This window comes from Netta rufina (genome assembly GCF_964035555.1).
Source record: "Netta rufina genome assembly, chromosome: 14".
In the NCBI taxonomy this organism is placed as follows: Eukaryota; Metazoa; Chordata; class Aves; order Anseriformes; family Anatidae; genus Netta; species Netta rufina.
In genome coordinates, this window is record NC_140137.1 from 18,691,684 (window position 1) to 18,715,664 (window position 23,981).

Sequence of the window (23,981 nt, forward strand, 5' to 3'; positions counted from 1 at the left end):
GCTCCTCATTAGAGGAAAGGCCATGACTAGCCCTTTTTTTTTTTTTTTTAAACCAACATAGCTAAAAAAAGCAGCTTGTAAATAGTTCCCAACCAAAACACATAGAGCCTTCTCCTATCACAGCCTGGCAAGAGTCGGCGAGTCAGGAGCAGCCTCTGGTATTTAGCAGAGTTGTCAGAAACGCTGCAGTTACAGATTAACCTCTGTGCCTGCCTTACCCAAGGTTCCCTCCGCGCCGAAATGGGAACTGTAAACAAACGCCCTCCGACAGCCTGAGAACCACAGGGCTCAGTTACAGACATTTCAGCATCCTCCTCCAGCAGCCCCCTCGCCGCTTCTCGTAGGTGCCCAGCAGTGCTCCTCCTGGGAGCACACAGCTGGCACCCAGACCAGCTTTGGTCTGTGCCTGAGCTGCAGAAGAGCATTTAAGCTCAGGCTTAGCTTCAAGAATTCTACACCGTGCGTTGAAGTCAATGGGAAGGAGAGAAGTGGACACTTGCATCCAACAAGAATTAGGACCATGGAAGAGCCAGAGACCCAGTTGGGGTAACAAAGTCATCAAATTCACTCCATACCTCCAACCCTAGAAAGGTAGATTTTACAGACAGCAATATTCTGTAATGTGTAAAAAGAAGTCCTTTATTCCACCTAGCACAAAAGATACTTTGTTTGGAAAGCAGACCATCTAAGCCAAGGGAAAGGGAAGACGTGCTTCCACCTGAGCACTGAAGTACAGAATCTTTACTCTCAGCTCTACTGCCTGCACGGGGAAAAGCCAACATCTTTCACTCTGTTACCTAAAGCTTGTGAAGCTTTCACCTACAGCAATTCCACAACAGCTGAGAATCAAAGACTCCAAATCATTTTTCAAGACTGCTTAACTTCAAAGATCAGACCAAAAAAAAACAAAACACCACCATCCATCTAATCTGATCAAAAACTAAAGTGCAACTGTGCAAGGTTAACTTTGTACGGAATATGCAACCACATGTGCTAAGGTGGCCAGAGTACAGAAGGGAATGGAAATTATTAACAAAAACAAAATTGGGGAACTAAGCCAGGAAGAATCAGTCCTGCCTCATCTGAGATGTGCTGCTTAGAAGTTCTACAGACTGTTATTTTCCAACATATTTCTCTATGTATTTTCACATACACATGCATAGCTGCATATATTAATCCTCTGTCAATTCCCTGAACTAATTTATTCTCCTCCTAATCTCATCAACATTAACTTTCTGTAAAGTTCTTATCTTCCCTGTTTTTTTATTTGATTCTACTTAGAAGACTTTCATATTCTAGAACCTGTGATTACTCAATGATAATAGGAAATAAAATCATTTTATAATTACCTATATTCCCGAGAAGTCCATTCATAATCGTACTGTGGTCAGGCTTTAACGTATTGCTGTCTTGATTAATGAACTCAAGACTGTCCTGCAACCTAAAAAATCCAGAAAATAAAACATACAGCAAAACCTGTGATTTGTGTTTCAGTTTAATACAGCATCACTTCATCATAGCTCAAATGGAACAGACAAGGTAAGAATGCAGACTTACACTAGAACAAGCCACATTCTGGGGTGGGTCAATTAACACACAGAAAGCAAAATATCAAACAGTCCAAAGCCTGATGTTTTTGTAACATCTTTTTCTTCATCTTGGACTGAATTCCCCAACTCCACTGTTCTGTTCTCATCCCGTTCTGTTCTCATCCCGTCTCCTCTGTACCTCACAATACCAAGCTCCAAAGGAATGGCTCATTCATTCGCTTAAAGCAAACTGAGGTGAAGACAACCACAAGGGAAAGGTGAGGAGACCCGTGGCAGGATATAACAGATGGCTATTTTTCCAAAAAAGGTCTTCCATGTTTTTTACATTCATCTGGTCATAAGCAATAGATAGGATTTCTAACAGACTCACGTATTCAGACTTCCATAGATGCTGCTTCCAGTGCGAGCTGTGAAAACTTTGCTGAGCATGAGCTGAGGAGGTGAGCTAGAGGTCAAAACGGAAGATGTCAGTCAGAAGCAGTGCCAGGACAGGCTTTTCATCTCCATTTCACAACCTTCCAGATTTTATAGACCTAAACACAACTTAACAACCTTTTGTGTACGAAGTGACATCAGAATAGCTTTAAAGCAAACCAGAAATTCCTTTTCATCTACACTTGCAGCATTCAGTCCATTCTAAATTGGCACTGAGGATTAAATCTGCTGAAATGACCAGCAGTAAAAAAATGCAACTTACCGGATCTGGTGAATTTTCAATGTGGAGCCCTTATAGCTCATGGCCACAGAGCCAAACATCATCTCTCCAAGCATGTTAGCATCTGAAGAGCACCGAGAACCCTGAAAAAAAATCCACTTGTTTTCAGGCATTTTAGAAGCACATTTCCATTTAAGGCAACATAAACCGAAGGAAAATAGACCTCATGTAAAAGATGAACATGCAAAATCTCTCTCTCTATAACACTGTCAAACCCACTAAGTTGAACAGTTCAGTAAAGATAACGCTAGAACAGAAAGTGATCTTCAAATGGGCTGTGCAGCAAACCACTAAAATCATCCAACACACCTAACCCATCCAGGGCAGGGGGGCAGATTCAGGCTGCACTGAGCCAGGGGACTAAGAAGTGTAAAGGGTGTGATTACACACTTGGATGAAACAGAAGCAGTAAGCCCAAACCTCGTAACTGGTGGACAAGAGGCAGCACAAGTTCACTGGTGATCTTACGCAGATTGCCCACTGGAGCCATGCTGGACCTGTGGTTTCTCAACAAATATTGATTTGTAACTTAGCCACGGATGGTGTTTTGTGCTTGATACATCTTTCTCTCTTGTTTCCTGGTGCCTTCTCCTGCGAAGGCACCAGGGAAGAGCTGCAGCTCTCCGAGCTGCATGCCGTGCTGGAGATGAGCATTTCCTGCTAGCTGGCTGGCCAGAGCCTGCTGTAAGGCACGCTGCCCAACTACAAAGGAGGAACGCCACTGCTCAGGATCACAGGCTAGATCAAACGCTGCAAACAAAACCCTAAAATTACAAGGTTACTCAGGGCAATCAACTGCAGACAACTGCTCAGATGACAGTCATCTAATTTGTATGCTGTCAATGCCTGAGATTACCGTCCCTTTATGCAGGGCTGTTTCTTCTCTAGGCTAGCAGCATGCTAGCACTGGCTCTCCATTTGTGCCTTGCCCTGATTAATTTGAAATGCTGTGGTCCTGCACTCACAGAGCTCAGGCAGCTCACAGATGAGATACTTTGGTACTATGCAAGAGAGCAATACACCTCCTCTGAGGTGTGTGATAACTCAGATCACTGCCTCAGAGCAATCCTTCCAAAAACTGTTCCTAAAACCAGCCATGGAAATAACCTTGTTCTTGGAAAATGCTAGGTGACGTATCCCTGTACCCCTTATCAAAGCCCTGAACGCGCAGGATCCCCACTCGGATTCCTAAATAGGCTTGGAATATATCTCGATGTTTGCCCAGCGTCAGGCAGTGAGCTCATAGCACAATCAAGGACAGGGTGTCCACACCACGGATTCCTACCAGGAATAAGGAGTGATACGGAGACGACCACTCAATGCTAGCCCGCAGAACAAGGGCAAGAAGAAGGAAATGCTGATCGACCAAAAGGCAGCACACTTGTAACGCTCCCTAATTTCCAGCTCTTCTCAAGCACTCTCAATTAAGATGACAGTCCTTTAACAGACATCCTATTAACCTCTGAAGTCTGCTATCACTGCAAGAAAGATAGGGGAGAACTACAAGGAGCAATCAGAGTTATAATAATGAGGATGTAATTGCAAGGTTTGCTCGTGTTCATATGACAAGGCAAAATCTGGTCGTCAGCTGAGTCACACAGAAATTTCCACCCTTACTTTCCAAGATACCTCCCTGCCTAACTGTCTGGGTGCACTGTAGGTAGGACTGGAAAAACTAGACTTGAATCAGTCAGCAGGACCCAGAAGCTCCGGGGAAGTGCAAGAATGAAATTTAATGGCTCTGGGAAACGATGGCTCTGTCAGCATCACGAAACCTCGACGCGAGGAAACTACCAATTATTGCAGCCAAATATTCTGATTGCTATTTTTTACATCTGTCGCAGATCTCCAATTGAAGGCCTTGTTCTGAATAAATGTCGAGCCCTTGATGGTCAGTTTTGGTTTCTACTTTCTGCTAGTGTGAAAATCTATTTCTACAGCTGAGGAAATAAATGCTTGAAAGTAAAATATTGATTTTCCTTGTCAAGAAACCAAATTAAAAAAAGCAAGTGAAAATCAGCTGCTTTCAAATTTAATTATAGGGGTTTCCCTTCCCTCTGAGAGACAGAGACAAGCAATGCTGAAGGCAAAGAGCGTGGTAAGATGCACCCATGGTCTCTTTCAGTCTCTTTTTATCTACACTTCATGGCAACTATTAAGCTATGCATAACAGAAGACGCACATCTTTAATGCACTCAATATGGAAACACTGCTGCAGCTCAACTCCTTGCCTTTAAATCTGCAAAATAAAGGTCACTTGAGACCAAAGTAGAGTGCAATCAGCTGAGGAAAGAGGTTAAATATTAAAAACTCAAATGAAAAATAGCCAAGGAGCATCTGGTGAAAAGGGCAGAACCTCCAGCATTGACAGCTTGGACACGAACCAATTCCCTAGGTCATATTTACAAGCTCACATTAAAAAAGATCATAAACCACCAGTAAGTGTTTGTTACTGCACATTACCATATTGGAGCTAGTAACATTTGCATTATTTGGAAATTACTTTTCTTAATATAACACCTCAAGCATTTACTATTCCATATGCTGTACATATTGTCCTATTAATAGCTAAGTACGTATATAAATCAAAAAGGCAATACGGAGATAATCTCAAATGTTGTGATCAACAGTTCTGGAAGACTTTCAGTCTTGAAAACATTGACAAGTAGGTACAGAAGAGGTAACGCTAGTGTAACAATGTCCAAAACCTTGGATTTCACCTTCCAAAGAACAATTAGAATTGCCCATCTCTTGTCAAAGTGTACTGAAACGAGGAAACAAAGAACTACGTAACCGTCCTATTAACGTTGTATTACGTGGACTTCCATTTTATACCATTAAAAAAAGCAACAGAAGAACTTATAAATACTGCAAACCCATTAAGTAGCTTCTGAAGGTACAAAACAGAGCAGTTAGAAGACAGGAAATACCAGGCTGACGGACGCCTGGACAAACTTACTAGGGCCCTTTCATATCCATGATAAATTACGATACAGATTTTATCATGCAGTAAAAAACTCCTGTATTTATGGATCTCTGCTCACTTGCTGAGGAGGCCTGGAAGGAATACTGGCCTTGCAGTAAATAATTTACAGCAAATACTCTGCGGAAGACCAATTTAAGCTGGAAGATTCTCGCACACTTTCCGAGCCAGACACAGAGCCACGCACCAGTTCACTTCGGTGAGATTTTGACTGGGAGATATGCATGAGGAAGTGAGGACTTAAAAGGGAAAACTTTCCACAACTTTAAAATACGCTGCCGTGCTAACCACTAAAATTAATTTCCTTTAATAACATTGGACGTTGTTTGTAGAGAGGCTGCCCAGCAGGAGAGATTTCTGGCTAGTGGGGGGACGTCACTTTTCTTGGTCACACAATGCACGAAGGGGGTCACCCCGTGCTGGAAGGAAGCTGCAGACAGAAACATCTCTTCCTTCCATCACCACGGCTAAATGCCCTTCCAGGAAGGGAGGAATGGAAAACAGACCTTCAGCCACCTTTTGAAACTGTAGAGAAGCATGTGATGTGAAAGAGAAAACAAGAAGAAGCTGCAGCTCACCAAACACAGCGAGAGCTAGCAGGACAGTGGGAAAGTCAGCACTGAAAGCTTCTTCGTTTCTATCTACAGTAGATGAAGACATCATAGTACTGTACTTCAGAATACGTCGTGGAGATAGCAGCCTCCCTCAAACACACAATTACTTCATTACAAAGAGTGGAAGGGCTTAGTTCTATTTCAGGATGGCTTAATATAAAACACTTGTGATCCATGGAAGGGGAGATGACAGAAATATATCCGTGTCAGATGACTCTAGCTACTCCCAGAGCCAAAATCTCTTATGTAAAATGTAACTCAAGTGTGCTGAAACCCTCGTTATAAAGCTGTTACCCAGACTATCCTTTCACACCGCATATTTCTGTGTTGCTTCCCTGGCATTTAGCTATCAAGTAAAATACACTACCTCACTGGTACCCAGATGGGATATTTGCGCCAAGTCTGCTCGCACTGACTGAGCGTTATCACCCAGGTCACAGGAAAGAACAAACGTCCTGAAGAACCTTCTGCTATTGAAGAACCATCTGAGAGTCCCAGCTGGTTGGTTTTAAACTTGTTCAAACCCAAGGCTATAGAATTAAATAAGGATCAACCAGAACCAAGTCTGATTTTGACTAGAAATTGCTCTCCCCAGCCAGCATTTAATTTCAAGTGTTTTAAAACATTCGGTACCTCACCTGTTGTACGTATTTGGCATAGTTATATAAAAAAAAAAAAAAGGAAGAGAACTCACCTGATATTTTGGGCATTGTTCTTTTGCATCAGAGAACGAGGAGGATGAATTGATTGAACTATCCAAGGAAGAAGAGCTGTCTCCTCCGGGCTTCAGTTGGCAACATTTCCCAAAAACTCGCACCTGAGCATCGCTGCAGAGTTTCTGAAACACACAACGTATGTGCCACACTGAGACCCCCAGCCACAAAATCACTGATTAGTGTGATGTTTATTGCACTTACCTGTCTGGGTAAAACATTTAAAGACATTTAACAGCAGAGCGGCTTATGCACCAAGAAAACTTATCAGAGTATTTATTAGCATCTCTCACAGCCTGGCTGTAGGAAAGAAAGCTGAGCTGGTTTACTTCCAGTTAGCCAGGAGCCAGCCCATCACTCCAACCCCATTTTCCCAAGCAGACATCCCTCTCTGAAGCTTTACCCATCTCTTTTTTAGGCCCAGGATTACGGGAAAGGAGGGCATCAAAGTGCTCAGAGGACAGCAACAATAGGCTCCACCTGTTGTCACCCCACTGCCTGTGCCCACTGGGGCAGAGGTGGCAGTGGTGTGACGTGCACAGCCAGACCACACCACAACACAGCTCCCGATGTACAGAAAAACACCCAGACTGGGAACGGTCGAGCCAGGGCAACACAGAATTCAGGAGAGATTCATGTGACTGGGCTAAGTGGGAAGAGAAGGCATTACTTTACGGATGTCTTCCTAGCTGTGTCCACGTCCCCGTGTCTTTCAGAGCAGTGGCACGGAGGGGACGCGTTCCTTTCCTTCTGTTTTCAGTATGAGCGCACCGTGAGGCTGAACACGACAGCTGAAAACCACAGCTGGTGTTACAGAGAAGCCAGAGGAGTTCCACAAAAGGAGGGAGAAATGGTCCAAGGGTGATTTCTGATGCGTGATTCAGACAGAAAGCACAGCAAAAAAGGGAGCTAGAAGGGCTCGGATGGAGCTGGAACTGAAGTGTGGGATCACCTGGGTGTAGGAGTGCGACCCTACACACACATTACCATCAATACTGGCACTGGAGATGCTCCACCAATATTTTGTTTGAGATTCAAAAACCTTTGTGACTTCACCTGCGAATCCCAGCAGCCTGAGCAGGATCAGCCCACGTCCATGCCATTTACACCGGTATCAGGCAGCCCTCTGCACCTAGAGATCTCAAAGGACTTCTCGTATACTCATTAAACTTGGAAACACCCACGCAAGGTTGACATTATTTACATTTGCTAGTGCGCAGCACCGAGAGACAGAAATAGTCTACACGGCTTAAAATTACATAGTAACGCTGCCCTGAGACTTTCTCAATTAACATTTCCGATACAATCTCCCAACCAGGGAGAGCAAGCTGGAAGCAAAGAACACTGCAAGCAAGGTTCAAAGGAGAGATGGAAGCACCGACATGCCATTACGGGGCACAGCTTCATCTCCGGGCTCACGGGTTTTCATCACGAGCTCCCACTTCAGGCAAAATCATAAGCATGTCTCAATCTTTAATAGCTAGAGAAAAAAAGGGCGGAATAGGGAAAGTGTGAAATACCCAGCTCATAAGGGTGGTAACTTCATGTCTCCGCTGCACAGTCAGCCACACGTGGACAAGAAGGCTGCCCTGACTGCTGGGGAGGGCTGGCAGATTTTGGTCAGGGACAGGATGGGGACCCCACGTGTCCATCCCACGCTGTGCAGGTTGTTGGTTTGTCCGTTTGTCTTTTCCCCTGCTGTGTGGAACACCTTAGACACCAGGTGGCTTTTCCTTGGCCCTAACTATGGGAAGATTTAAGCAAAGCAGCAGAGATGTCAGGGATTATCGAGCTCCCCACTGAGCTGCTGCTGCAGTTATAGAGCTGCTGCCACAGAGAGCCCGGAGGAGAAATGTGCAGGCAGGTCAGCAGATCGGTGGCAGAGGGGAAGGAAGCATTCACCAGCCACCAAGTTCTGTGTTTCACTGCCTTGTGCACCCTCCACAGTAGGACCCTCTCATTACGACACGCTGCGAGGACGTTGGATTCCTGCAATACGTGGATTTGCTCATGGCAAGTATCTGTGGCTCGAGCACAGTGCACAATGGCTGGAACATGTGAATGATCATCATATGACTGCAGTAGGAACTCGTGAACTAGAATTGCATTTTATCTCTGACACAAACAACAATGTCCTAGGCTAGGCAAGCATCATGTGATAAAACCACATAAGATCCACAGGGTTACAGAAGCTTTTGCAGGCAAACCACATTTCAGCTTGCATTTTCCATCAGATGTTGAAAGTTCCCTCTAAAAAGCTCCTATTGTGAGCGAGCTTCCTTGAGACTGCGAAGCCAGTAAGTGCATTTCTACAAGTGACAAATGTTCTGTGCGCTAAAAGAACAGGCTTAGTTTGCAAATTACTGACATTTAACTAATTTCTTTTCCTTTCCACTGCATTTTTCTACACAGCAGCTTTCCCCAGACCCACTGCTGGGTCTGGTATCTTGAGGTAAGAGTTGCCTAATCTAAATAGGAACCAGGAAAATAGTCACTTGGTATCTGCAGTGGCATTTAATGAACCAAGACTCCTGTGAGGCATCTGTAAAGGTCAGGATCTTTCAGATACCCAACTTTTTGGAACCTCACAAACAGTAAATCCCTCCTAAAATGCAAACCACTGGCAAACTTTGGTTGTTGCACTGTTAAAAACTTACCACGTGCTCAAGAGTAACCTGCTGGACAGTGAGATCAAGTACCTGCAATGCCCCTCTCCTCCGCAGTCACTGACTCCAAAGGTCAATGCAACGTTAGGTGCAACCAATCTCGAGCTAGTACGCCACAAAGGAGTGGGGTTACTTGCATTCAGTATAACAGCTGAAACATATTCAAGCCAGGTTTCCAAAACTAAAACAGTAACCAAATTATTTAAGAACTGCATAAGGACAAATTTCAAAACTCTGCATTTTCTTTCCAAATACACAGTTGCAGCTCTCTAGGCACGGTGCTCCTGGAGTGCTCCGAAACGCACATTTTGCTGGAGAGCAGCACATCTGCTGGAAGGATGCTGCGGGCAGCTGCCACTCCCGGCTGCCACGCTGCCTTCCCCGCTGCGGCCGTGTTCTTTGTTCCTTCTCTGCCAACTCTCTGCAGATACCCACCGCTCCAAAGACTTCCCGGCAGGCACAGTTCTTATATTAGAGGTCATAATTTGCTGCGAGTCTTGGAGACCTACCAGGTAGTACTGAAGGTAACGTACAGCAAATTGCCTTCATAGTAAGGCAGGGTACAAAATAGGTCCCTGCCACGGTTCTGCTTCTGGAATCTCTTTTCTGCACCTCTATCAGCAAAGACCTTTAACTCTTTGCCACCGTGTCTATAAATTCCCCACTGAGTGGAAAGAACATGCACGGTGCTGTGCACAGGAGGAGGAGGCAGAGGAATTTCCACTGAGCAAGTTCTGGTTCGGGGATAACAAGACAGTGAAAAGGAGCCTGGTGCACTGAACTAAACCCAGGCTGTGTGTGTGTGTTAGGGGCTGTGAGTGACAGAAGGAAAGAGAAATGTCATCGTATGTTTTATATTCCTCTACCTCTCTGCAGCAGCCGGTGCTCAAATACCACCGTGGCGACAGAGAAATCCATCTATTCAGATAAAGCCACCATTCTTCAGGAACTCTGTACCCCATTTCCAGAGCACATTATTCAGCAAAGGGAACTTCACAAAGCTGAAAAATTCCTCCAAAATTGATAAGGTAACTCCTTTGCTTTATTTTTTGGTCTAAATGTGTAGTTAAATGTGTGTTTCTGTCAAGGACAAGAGAGTAGCCTGAACAGGCACTCACTCTTTCCCTTTGAGTCCTGCTGTAAAAATCCAGGTATCTTTCTATCAGGGGCTGCTTTCTCACTGTTTCCAGAGTTGCCAAGTTCCTCTATTTGTCATCGGCGAGTGAAAGAAGTAAAAGGACAAGCTGCTGCTCCCCCACTGGCGTGCTGTTTCTGTAGAGAACAGGCAGAGCTTGGAAGGCAGGGCTCCTGCTCTCACAGCTGGGGGCTTTGTCTGCTGGCCCTGGCTCGCTGGAAACCTGTCCACTGGGAGCAAGATAGAGCCCAGAGTCTTGATTTCACACACCTCACCTAAAAGCAAAGGGCTCACTATCCGATTACTAATCCCTCAAAGCAATTTACTGCTCACCATTTATCCAGCACTGGAGTGCATTAGAACACGTGGCTAATCCCCGCTTGTTTAAATCAGCATGCCATTTTTCTGCTTTGGGATAAATGTGACATTTGGAGTGAAAGAAATTGCCGCAGTAGGAGATCAAATATCATCTGACCTTTCGGTTATATTATCCCAAAGATAAAGACAACTAGGTTACATGGCAAAATGAACTTTTTGCTCTCCAAATCCAAACCCACTTTTTTTTTTTTTTTTTTTAAGGTTGTACCTCCAGATCTCAAAGCGTGCACCCTTGGCCCTCTCTCTCGCTTTCACTTCTTCCAAACAAACAGCTTCTGAAAATCGTCTTCTGTCTCTGCATCCTGGAAACAAGCCACGGCCCTTTTCCGATTCATTGTCTTTCCCCCTTCCCAGCCAAACCACTCCAGCTCTGGATGTGAGCTCAGCACAGTGCACAGCTTGCCTCTTGCTTTCTTTTCTCCCTCCTCTTCCTCTTTCTCATGGTCCCTCTGAACCCTTTCTTCCACACTTTCCTCTCAGCTGATCTTTAGACGTAGGAAATCTTTTAGGTCCTTACATGTCAACCAGCACCTCTCTTCAGTCAAATCCCTGGCAGTACACGTCGCCTTGTTGTGGACAACACAAAAAGAAAACAAGCAGTTAAACCAGACAACTAGAAACCAAACTTGTCCTCAAACTCATTCAGTTTAAAGAAAACACCAAGGCAAACTCCTCTCTCAGCTTCTTTATTTACTCCACACCTTGTGGACCACTCCTGGGGCATCCTTATCCTGTCTTAAGATCCCAGTTAACATCCCGGACCGACCCAGTACAGACTGGCAGCCCTTTCTGTTTCAGCGGGTCCTTACACCATTTCTGTGACATAACCTGTGCACACAGCAGCAGGAGTGCAGTGAAGTACGCTCACAGTCTTTGCAAGAGTTCACATGAGCAGTGGTTGGCTTCGTGGTTGAGAAGCCAAGCACTCAGGCAAGGGCCAGGAAACGCAGGGTGAGGGCTGAAAGCTGGCCCAGCTGGTGCCTGCACCCCGAAGGAGCTGCCTGTCACGCCTGGCCTGCAATTCAGCCCTCAGAGGACCTGCGGGATGAAAAGTGGGCAGGGAGCTCTGGGCTGGACCTTGCATGGACACGGCGAAACGAGCAGGGAGGTGAGATGGGCGAGGTGGTACGTGTGAGCAGGAGGCAGGCGGGGGGACGTCACAGGAAAAAGAACAGACAAACAGAAGTGACTCTACCAGCAGAGATCTGTCACAGGCTGCAATACTGTCACCTGCAAATCAAGGAATCCAGCCTCACTAGGAACCAGACGCTTAGCAGCACGAGGAACAGCCTCAGACTTTGTTCCCTAGAGGAGGATTTGGAAGAAACCCACCGGAGTGCAGCAGAGCTGCATCCCCATCCAGAGAGGCAGCCCTGGGGACGTGGCTGTCTGGGTGGGGACCACGGCGGTGAGCAAGGGCGGCAGCGGTGCCCACTTCTCCTGTCACATGCTGCCCTCGTACACCCAACATGCAAACGCCTGCGCTGAGACATCTGCTCATGATCTGGTGTCACAGGGCTGAAAAAGGCAGGCGAGCTCTTACGGGATCCCCTGACAAAGCTAAAAGAGGAGAGTTAGTTAATTTTCGGGTGTTTGCGGGGAAAGAGGCAGCTGTCCAGGCGCTGCAACCAGGTATCTGCTTGCAGAGCCCGGCTCATCATTGGCCATCCCCCGAAAAGTGGGGGAAGAACCTCTCGTGCTTCGGACCAAAAAAGGTGTGGGGCTCGCAGAGGGGAATCTGCCTCCCTCCACAAGCCAAGTGCCCACAGCTGCCGAGCGCGGCTCCGTCTGGGTGGAAATGCCTGGCACAGCCCGGGGCCAACATTCCCGGTGCCGAGTCACCCGGCGGCTTCGCAGCTTTGCTCGTGAAGCTTAACTCTATCGGGACCCGGGGAAAACACGGCGTCTCTGCAGCGTGTGGCAGGGCACGGGCACCTGCCGCATCAGCGTCCCCGAAATTAGAAGTGTGCTTAACGAGCCCACTGGGAAGCAGGGTTATTTACCAGTCATTCTCTCTCCAGTCCTGAAGTCCTGGGAAAAAAAGATGTATTTTACCACTGCTACAGAGACTCTAGAATTAAATCTCCAGCAAATTTACCACCTTTTAGCACAATTAAAATATTGTAACAGCAATACCAGGAACCTCTCGGCTGCCTTCTGTCTGCCTCTGCACAATAAGCTCTCTCCAAATTCTTGTTTACCTAATATTTAGCTTTATTGAAGACAAGAAGAGGCTGATTTAACGTCCAATGAAAACACAAAATCCTTATTTGTGTTATAATCACATGTCCCTCACAGAAAATATAGACTCGGTAATGCTTTATTAGTTAAAGCCTAGCTTGGCATGAGCACAAACTCTGTGGTTTTTACTCACCAAAAAGTTGAAGGCTAGTTTTATTTCTTTAAACATCTGCCTCTGGACAAGTTTGCCCTAATGCTCCTTGAGTTTTATAACTTTCCCTTATAGAATTCAAGCGACTGAGCTTTGGTGCACTGCACGCACCTCCTGACATACACCGAGTTTAGATATGTAAAATATAAAATAGAGAAAAATGTATCAGACGTTGCTGCAGGCATACAACCCAAATTATAATTGCTTTCAACCAGACATTTGTTACACATCTCAGAAACAACAGAGGACAGGAACTGAAGAGCACAGCTGCCAGCACAGAGCAGACTGGCACGCGCTCGGCTCTCTGAGCTACACAAACTGCTCAGACTTTAAGCAGAACAGCCTGGCCACCGCTGGGCAGTCTCACAACCTGCCCCTCGGTGTGTCTGTAAATCCAGAGGTATAAATCATGGTAGGAAATGGGGGGCGGGGGGAGAAGATGCAGAAAGCACTGCCCTTTGTGGGCCACTAACAGATAGCCTTTCACAAGGGAGAGCGCCCGGCCCACACACACGTCTCGCTGCAAAAGGGCAAGAGTGCCTTGGAATGTGCTTAGAGCCAAGATCTGGCTTTGTACAGGCAGGGTGTGTCTTTGCTAATGAAAATCATGATAAAGAACGAGGAAAATAAACAACGTGATTCCTTGAAAATGGCCAGTGTGTACTGCTAGCTGTGCAAGGCTGTACTCGGCTTGCAGCGAGCTGAGCCCAGGACTTGTGCACATTTTCACCTGCTTAGTGTTTCTACTAATGCAAAGTTTTGTTTTATGAGGGAAGAATTGCCTGACATTACGTTATCTGAGTGCTGCAGAAGGCAGACACCGTAGCAAGAAAAGGTTTTCGATATACTCTCTTTCCAAGTCCCTTAGTAGCACAAAAAAGAATGAAAATGTACCGACTTACCAGACACAATTAGGGGCACTTCAAATACTCTGGGAACAGTCTTTCTCCACCAGCCTCACATACTCGTATCAAAGGGAATGTGATCATAATTTATTCCCCCCCCCGCCTTCCCCTTAATGAAGAAAATAAAGAGGAGATAATACGGAACCGTATTAGCCTCATTATCTGCTGTTTGTTCTGTTGCTACTGAGCTGCCACAGACAACTGGCTGTGAAATAACCCGAAACAATGAAGTTTGCAAGCTAACTGTGCAAGTACAGATCTATCTTAAAGAGGCTTTGGGCTCTCAAGAAATCAATTGAAATATAGCAAGAGGGTTCATGCTGCACAATGCCTTTCCTATTAATGAAGAAATGGTAATAAGCAAAGCCAGCAATTAATCACAATAAACCTCTTTAGAGATCTTCTTGAACATTTGTTCAACTTGCCTTACGTCACACATTCTCAAAAAGAACTAGGAAATCAGGCCCTCAATTCATAATATAACCGTGCTAGCACAGGCACGGTGCAAGCCTGGAAGCTGGTGCCTGATGACACACAAATCGGCTCCCCGAGGTTAGGAGATGTGGAAGAAGAGCTCAGAATCACGATGGGAAGCATCAGGCTGGCAGCATCCAGCAATGGGCTGGGGGAGTTTACAAAGCAGATGAAGAGCCTTCTTCTGGCCACAATCCAATACCCAACACGAAAACCAGGGCTTGCAGGTAACGCGTTATTTTGTGTTCTCCCACTCAGGAAACCCAGGAGGTCTTAGGGTTAAAAGCAGCTGTGATCATAAATGCCATTTCACACAGTGCTCTCTGCTTGCAGAACTTAAAATGCTTTGCAAATGTTTGCAGAGATGGTGAAAGGGAAGTTCAAAGCAGTGAAATAAGTTGTCCAACCTCACACAACCACTTACAATAGCACTGTGGCTAGAAATTAATCTTCTGGCCAGAGCCCTTAGAAGGAAGTATCCTCCTCTGACTGCATCCATTACAGTTTCAATTAATAGATTACCATGCAAACCATGCCAAAAAAAAAAAAAAAAAAGTTTTCAAGTAACTTTGTGTGAGAGCCGTCAGCAAAGCATGGGAACAACAGTTGGCAAAAGCCAACCAAACAGGACATGAGAGGACACGGGACTGGGAGCACTTTCTGACTCAGAACACAGGTCCCGCAGTGGGAAGCGTCCATGTCATAAAAGCTTGTCAATAAACATTGCATTATGCCCTGCCTCTGCCTCCTAGCATCGCCTGCTGCAGCCCCGCGGAAGAATCCTTCTCTTGGAAAGAGCAGAAAGTAGAGAGCACAGGAGGAAGAAGATGACTTGAGTATCTAAAGCTGTTAAGAGTGAAATCAGTGGAGCCTGAAAAATTTGCAACTTCACAGGCATTTAAATATAGCCCTGCATAACACCAACGTTAATATGGCTAACCCGGAACGTTTGTACTTTATCAGTTTTATATTAAAAAATACAGAATACAGCCACGTAGATCGCAATACTCACCGACACCGAAACGTCCTCGATTTTCCTTTTAGCGCTGGAGTCAAACAAGACATTCCGTCCTCTTCTCTCGCAGTCCTGATACACAATCAGTCGGATCTGACTTGGGTCAAACTCCGGCAAAGGCCAGCTTTAATTAAAAAACAGGACACCAAAGAGATCAAATTACTACAACTCTGTAATACACTGCTCTTTCTACATTATTTCTATATCCAACTTTATTAAAGCATAAAATCCAGCAAGTGCAATGCCATTTCATCAAACGCTTTGATCCTGTAGCCAGAATCGTGTCTTTTTGATTTTTTTTTTCCTACACTTGCAAGTAGCCAAATTACAGTGGCATGAAGGGCAGCAGTCTGCTACAGCCATTGCACAAGGATGTGTGCGGTGTTACAGCTCTCGTGCTCTGTCTTGTGGTACTTAACGTTTTCCTCAAGTTCCAGGTTCCTGAAATCAAAGCCATAGGAGAACTGCAGTAACACACACGTACAGAGCTAACTGCAGCGTTATGAACGACATTGAGACCAGGATATATCTGTCACGATGCATGAGCAGACAACCACGCATAGCTTGGACCTGACTACACTCAGGTCCTTGCTATATTCAGAGCCAGAAATAATCTCCACTTAAGCCACCGTGATTCAAGGCCGTGTTCCTGCCCGGGTCAGCAGAACGCCCACGGCAGCCCTCTTCTAACACACCTATTCCCAAATTGCTCCGCAGGTGGTAAAATGCAGCAGGGCTCTCCCAAGCCTCTGCCTTCCCTCGTGCCGCTGACCTCGGGGGAGCTCTGCATCATCTTCAATTCCCAAGGCCCAGAACAAATGGCTTTCTATTCTAAGCAGAATGGAAAAGGACACGCGTTGTGACACCACAGGGTGTGTTTACAAACAAACAACAAAAACAATAATAGTAAAAAAAAAAAATAATCATCAAATATTGCCAACCAGCCCAGCAAGTGTTATTACCCTTGGGCCTGGGAATTCATTTTCGCTGCTACCTGCTCAGCGCTTGGCAGACAGGCAACAAGATGCCTGCTCTGTCCACGAAGCCAGGCGGAATCACCTTTCAGCTACTTACGAGCCATTTCCTAGATCAAGTGAAATTCTATCTTGCTTATCCCTGGCTTTTAGGCAAGCAGCATTAGCACGAAACACCAAGAAGTGAGAAATGAGAACCTGGAAATTTCCAGCCGCTAACAGAGGATAGCGGCTCCAAGTTTACGAGAAGGAGCAAAAGACTTTGAGCAAAAAGACTCCTGTTAATGAGAATACAGAGTAAAGTAATCTTGGCATGCTAGACTCCAAGACCATGGTCAATTTTACTCTCCTCTGTCCTTCTAATTCACCAAGCAAAGTCGTGTTCTGTGTGCCCGTGCCTCAAGTCACCACTAAGCTATTGATGATTGTAGCCAACAACTTCTACAACAGGTCACAGCAGAGAATCAGTTCGATTGCCAAAGCCACGGAGGCCCATCAGAAGTTTTTAAGACTGCCCAAGATAAATTCACGTGCCTTACAACTAGAGTAGTCCCAGCTAGGTGAAACCAAGCACCACTACTTACAGTTACTCAGCCTCAAGAGAGGAAATCCATTTCCCAATCCTCTCAGCCCCACCATTTAGCAACCGAAGAGAAAAAACAGAAGCTGCAGAGGAGATAGTATGCAACAAATGTCCAAAGCAACTTATTACAAGAAAAATGCTTGAGCAACTTGAAACTGAAATAACTTGGTTTAGCTTTGGGGGCAAAGAGCCCTGCACCCTCTCTGCTAGGGCACTGAAAGCAGTGTCCGCAGAGGGACACGGCCACGCGAAGAGCTGACCGCCACGATCCGAGCAAACCATACCAAAACCCAAGCACGATGGCATGCTCAGAGCAGAGTTCACACTAGCAGGGGCCCCTGCTAACGAGCTCCATCTTGCATTTTAGAAAATGTAAGAAAACCAACAGAGCTGGGGAGGGCTCCTCGGAGAGCCTGAGATGGAGGCGCAGGAGGCTGCCAGCTAACCTGGCTTTCCGGGGAGCCATCTCCTCCTATTCTGAAATTACCAGAGGGCTGGAAACTCACCGCTCGAGGTAAGCCACTGGGGGTCCCATAAAGAAGCGGGATGTGACAGTAACAGCAAGCTGCTTGCCAAAAAGGTACTGCCACTTGCTCCACCCTTGCAGCACGTTTGAGTTTCCTTCACGCTGGGACAAAGGCCTGCCTTCCATTACCTCGTACTTCTGATATTTGACTTTGAAATTACTGGCAAAGAAGGGCAGTAGCTGTTCCAGATCTTAGGAAAGTCTACTTATAAAAAGCTCCAAGAGCAGATTACACACTAAGAGGAGAGAAAGCTAAATATAAAACCCTTGCTGTATTCGGAAACATATTTGATCAAGGTAACAAGAGCTTGTTTACTTCTCAGCTTCTTCACATGACATTTCCACTTTCTCTAGACAAGCATTTAGCAGATATTTCAAATCATAATTTGTGATAATTCCAAATCGCCGCTATCTCTGTTACATAACGCGGTCCTCAAGCACGTTGCAGCCTTGCAAAAACATTCCCTGGCAATAGCGGGCCGCTTCCCAAAGCAGCAGAAACTTTGAGAGAGCTGGGGGAAAGTTCATTCAGACAGACAGTAAACACGGGCAGCCTGGCACCTCCGACTCGCCCCGACCACCTCCCACATTTGGGGAGGAAACGGAACACGGAGAGGCTTTGCTTTGGCTGTTGGCAGCGTGAAAGCAGCGTTAAGCTGGCTATCTGGATAGATTATCCCCAGAAACGCACAGATTCCTGCGTGCAATACGCAGGGCACGTTCTCAAAACAAATAGAACAGGGCAAAACTCCAGCGCCGCTCTTCAGCCGGATGAAAACTGACCTACATCTTCTGAACATAATTAGTTCTGCTTATAAATGGAAACTAACTTTGACATTTAGCTGGTGTTTTCTCGAGATTCTTGCAGCAATCTAGGAGATGGAGAGTCAAGTGTTCCAGTAACGCTAAGGAGAGGTGAGCCTCCACCTCCTGTGCTGTTCTGGCTCTAACAGCTGTCCTAACGAGGAGCTTCTCCTGCATCACCTGTCTGCTGTTGCACAGTCTTTCCTTGGAACTAATTACATCCAAAAAAATAAATTGCACCCTTTTCACCAGTGCCTTTGCCACAGTTAGCACTGTGAGGGCAGGAACAGCAATAAATGGTTTCTGAGCAGGATACTGGTCTTGTGGTGATCTCTACCAAACAGAAAATAATTCGGCTGCTGGAGACCCTGAGGAGGAGACCCCGGCACCTCTCTGGGTACTGTGCCAGGGCAAAGCATTGCCTGGTGTTCGGGGAACTAATGATAATGAAAACAAGGCCTGGTGAATGCTATTTTAATGCATGTTCACACTTACACCCTACTATTGGTCAGCTCTTATCTCTCTTTCGCCCCACTTTGTTCTGTCTTTTTGCACCTAACCTCCAGGAGTATCTGCAGATTACACGAGCAGATCCTTTACGTGCTCTGCGACATCTCCACGAGTCGCCTGGCAAGCCAACTCCCAGTTCTCCCCAAGGATGGATTTTCTCATGCATCCAATTCCTGCAATTTATTACTGCCATGGCCATTTGTCAGCAAGAGGAAACTGAATGGCTTTAAACTGATACTACTACACTCCAGGCAAGTTTTAATAGTTGAAAGAGCAGACACAGAAATCCCTCGTTACCACGCCACCATTTAAAACACGAGGTTTTCGCCTGTAATGGAAAACAAATACATTCCTTCCTCCTTGCTTCCACTACAACACGAACAGCGCTTTTTCATTAAAATAAGGGTGTAGTTTAATACTATTTTTCCTTCTGCTCAAGACTTAACTTTTCAAACTATTTCACGTTAACGCAACTTAGGTAGTGACTGGTTACTTTTTAAACAATTAACAAATACTGTAGAATGCTAAAAGAAGAACAACTGAAGCAAACTGATCAAAATATTAATCAGACAGGAATTGTGGAAGAGTTTTCTAAAAAGTAAAATTGCTCAAAACAAGACCCTGACTAATCATTGGAAAAGTAAGTTGCAACTATCTAACTATTGTTTTCCTACATCATGGTACCCATAGTTATAAAAATTGCCTGGTGATGAATCACTTCAAACTATTTTTAAATGCATCTACGCAGATGATATTTATAGTTTATGCTAGCTTATCTGTTCTGCATGTTTTTCATGTTAGCACCTTTTTAAAAGGCTGACAGGGACAGCCATGGCAGAGCGGACTGCAGGTCTACCTCGTCCACTCCCCCCTCGTGGGCTGGGCTCAGCAAACCAGCAATAGTAAAACGGTGTGGAAAGAAATGCTTTCCTTCACTCCTCTCTGATGAGCAGCTGAAGACAGGTCCAGGGATCCTGAGAGCTTATCTGGAACACCTGCACATGATGTTCTTCACCTCTGCTGTTACGGTGGTGCTTAGACTCAGGCAACTTCCACATAAGCATCCTTGTGTTGAAGAGCTTGAAACACGAGCCTGCTCCAAGACGTGCACTGGGACACTTCAGATGCCGATTATCCACGAGTTCCCCAGATGTTTACCCTCACACAGAAGCACAATCACTCGCACATATATGGCCCAGTAGTATATAGGATCCTGCAGCTGCTTTGTTAAAGGGAAGGGTGAATGGAAACACGAGGCAAACAGTCCTTGTCTAGCCCAACCACTGTACCATACAACTCTCACCTCTCAGATGCCTTCTGCAAGGGATTCCCTTCTTCTGCCCAAATTCCTCTACACATTTCTAATATCTGCTACTGGAATTTTTTCTTTGAGAAGACACAGTGAAAGTTGAGTCTATAGGACACGCAGGGAGGGTATTCTATACAATTTAATACCTTCTTATGCAGTTCAATAATTCCCTTATTATTTGACCACCATTAAACAAAGACAACAGTATAGATCTTTCTGAAAGAGCACAACTAAATTGAGACCAAAGAAAACAGCAATGTATGGCAAGTTAATAATGCTTCCAGCTTTGGAAGACCATTCATTAACTGAGCATTTTTTTTAAAGAGGCATGGGCAAGTTATTTAATTTTTAATAGGAACACCTGAAATGCAAAAGAACATTATCAGGATTCACATGATAAGGACGATCCAGACTGCATCACTAATTTGCAGAGTTGGCATTTTCAGTGAGAGATTCCATGTAACTGCTAGTGACATGACATGGCCGTAAGGCTGGGGGGAGGAAGGAGATCCCTACGCTAGAGAAACCGCGGGCGTATACTTAGAAAAAAAAATTTGTGAGATAATTGTCTTTATAAGAGCTGAGGTCACTCCAGGGTGTTGTGGTGAATGCCTGCTGATTCTGCAGGGAAAGCTGGTGTTTGTGACTTGACCAAGGCCACTGCGGGAGCCTGTGACAACTGATTGCGAAGGAGCTTACTGAGCACTTCGGGTGACGCTGCCCTCTATCACTCTGACCTCAGCTGGGGTTTCGCAAAAGGCAAAGGATCTGTCTCTGGGTAGCCTGGAAGAGCTGACCGAGAGCGGATCGCCTCAGGGACAACCGCTCACCACGAGTGCCTGCTTCAGCAAGGACGTTTTTAAGGTTTAGCACGAGGAAATAACGTTGCTATGAAAATTTAAAAAAAGAATCCAAGCCACCTCCTTGCCGTTTCTTGAAGGACGGATGAGGTGTCCACAGGCATCGCCGCGCTGCAGAGGTCAGCTCTATGCTAACATCTATAAATCTGCCTCATTCAGTTACCAGCTTAGCAATCCTCACCTTGAATAGCTGCACTGCTTGAGATCCAGGAAACTTCTGCTGCTTGTGCTAAGCACCCTTTGTACACTAGGCACAGTCAGGCAGATATATCACACACGGTGTAAGAAACTTGGACCTAAACGTCAACTGCCTTCCACGGTCCCTGGCTCTGTCCAGTCCTGTAGCTGTGTATGAAGCTGACTTTAGTTTGTTTTTATTTTTATTCCCCCTCTACTAAGTCACTCGGCTCTCATTGAGATACCTAATTTATTAAAGTCTAATACATGAGCCAGCTGCCTTTCCACAAGCAAAAAGGCGTAATTCATACAGGTTAGGTGCAGTCTAGTCAACACATTAATCATAACCTGCAGCGTGATATCAAAAATAAGTAGGCTGGAGGTTTTGTTAAAGGCGTGTAACACGTTCAGGAACTTTGCAACCTGCACGGCTTCGGGACTGGCAGTCAATTTTAGTAACTCGATAAAGTATTTTGGGGACTATTCCATGCATGTCACTCAAAAACCACCTGTTCGGTGTCTAGATGATTTAGGCACATATGTGGGTGCAAATATATGCGTGTATGCACACGCACAGGCTCCTGCTCTTCTGAAATTCAGTATAAATTTCTGTAAATTAATTTCACCAGAAGACAAACGAGAAACACCTCCTTTCAGTTAAACGCCCTAGCGCTACACACCGGCTTTCACATTATCCATCGCGCTCCCTTTTGCAAAATTACAAGGCGAGAACCCACCGAGGGCGATCCCTTTGCCGATACCCCCCGTGGGGGCGGTGGGCACGGAGCTGTGGCAGGACCCTCAAACCCCTGAGGCAGCCGCAGCCTCGCTGGGCTCCCTCACGAACCCCTCTGAAGGGCTGCAGGAGCCGCGCGGCGCCCGTACCTGGGAAGCATCGCTGGACCCCCTGGCTCCCTGCCGCTCGGGGCAGTGCCGTGCCGAGCCGATCCGTGCCGATCCCAGCGGATCCCAGCCGATCTGAGCCGTGCCGAGCCCGGCCAGCAGCGGCCGCCAGCCCCGGCCGGGCTCCCGGAGCCGCGGGGCCGGCGGCCCTGAGGCAGCCTCCCGGCAGCCGCCCCGCCCCGGCCCGCCCCGCCCGGCCCCTCAGGGGGCCAAAGGGGGGGGATCGGAGAGCTGAGGGAGCGGGGAGATGGCGCCCATCGGGGGCTCCCGGCCCTCTGAGGGTGTACATGGGGCTCTCTCCCCCACCCCGGGCCTGCCGCCAGCTGGTGGGCTTCCTGCTCGCGGTGTGGGAGAAGTGATGTGCCTCACAGCGGTCTTGCCCAGCTTGGGTGTCCGTGGGGCTAACCGCCCGCCTCATGTTCTGTGTCCTCTTGGGACATCAGGCAGCAAATGGATATAGGCAGGGGAACAGCCCCACAGCTCCTGCTTCCCTTCTTTCATCTGACAGCCCACCACTGGCTTTGCCAGTACTGCAGCCACAGAAGGAGGGGGAGACCCACGGCTCTCCTGTCCACAACACAAAGCACGGGGCTATGGGCACACAACAGCTGAGCTCTGCCCCAAAATCCAGCAATGCTGGCACCCAGGTGCTGTCCCCCAGGCACTGAGCTCTCCTGCACATCCCCTGGACTCAGCCGGTGAGAGGTCCCTAACCTACCTGCACCACAGGAATTTTGCCATGGCCTTTTCTGTGGAAAAAATGTCTTCGTCTTTGGTGCTTTGCAAGGGTTTTGATGCAAAAGCAGTGAAACTATGACACAGAGACTTGGTTTCAAAGCCAGAACTATGATCTGCTGCGAGCACAGGTGTTTCAGGGGAAATTTCTCGTCGTTGAGGCCTTGATCCCACAAGGACAGACACCACAGGCTTGGCTTTTCGTGTGCGAGCAGTGCCAGGGAATTCAATGGGATTACTCACATGAGTAGGGCTAAGCATGTGCGTGACTGCAGGACCCATGCCTTAAAGCCAAGCCTTGCCTTTAAAGCTTAAAATGCCACCCCTTGGGACCTGGAAGCAGCAACGTTTGACCTCTGTCTGCTACCTTCGTGGTGCAGCGAAAGGAATGTGCCGTACACAGAAACCTCCTTTACCTGTGTGGCAAGCGCACCGCTCTCTAAAGGTTACTGATGTCAAAAGTGACCTTTTTCTTAGAGATGCAATAGTGAGAAGTTCAGTGTGATGTATTATGTAAACATTTATTTACAGGAGTAACATCTAAAGTTTCCATTTTACCTCAGGGTAACCCGATGCGCGCTGAAGACAAGTGCTTTGAAAGCAGACCCAGCCTCCATCCAACAACTGACCAAGAAAAATTGTTGGAAGGAATTCCTGCTCAAACCCAGCCGCAAAGCCGATGGGCTGCGGGCTTCAGCCTCAGCCACACAACCAAACATTTATCGCTGGGGGAAGGACTGGTGCTGCTCGGAGCTGCTCCACCCCCGGACCCAAAAAATAGACAGGCTTTTTTAAGACCCGATGCGCACCACGCGCTCCTCCAGGTGAGCATCCAGGCAGAGCGAACCTCCTGGTCAGAGCTGGATCAGGGGAGAGACCTGCTCAGAAATACCTGATGCTAAGTCTCTGAGGACAGGGAGATTTTCTGGGCACACCTGGAGGTACGTAGGGTATTTCAAAGCTGAGTCCAAGCCTGCACTCAGATCCTAGGCTAGGATCTGAGGTGGTGGCTGCTTATTAAACATAAGCCCAAATCCTCAAAACAGCACAGGAAAAGGAA

The 23,981-nt window shown here is 46.6% G+C and overlaps 1 protein-coding gene across 2 annotated transcripts in view; it reads right to left on the minus strand.

Annotated features, from left to right (window-relative positions):
• Positions 1 to 23,981, minus strand: part of FNIP1 (folliculin interacting protein 1) — a 64,725-nt gene that overhangs the window by 21,075 nt on the left and 19,669 nt on the right. The window contains exons 1-6 of one of the 2 annotated variants that reach the window (XM_084295302.1): positions 22,169 to 22,322; positions 15,538 to 15,664; positions 6,557 to 6,700; positions 2,248 to 2,348; positions 1,921 to 1,995; positions 1,350 to 1,441 (exon numbers count right to left, since the gene is read on the minus strand). In XM_084295302.1, coding sequence (XP_084151428.1) covers positions 1,350 to 1,441; positions 1,921 to 1,995; positions 2,248 to 2,348; positions 6,557 to 6,700; positions 15,538 to 15,664; positions 22,169 to 22,179 — 550 coding nt within the window. In that variant the 5' untranslated portion in view covers positions 22,180 to 22,322. Of the gene's footprint in view, positions 1 to 1,349; positions 1,442 to 1,920; positions 1,996 to 2,247; positions 2,349 to 6,556; positions 6,701 to 15,537; positions 15,665 to 22,168; positions 22,323 to 23,981 lie in introns of those variants that run through there. The other variant, XM_084295301.1, reaches the window with a different exon arrangement.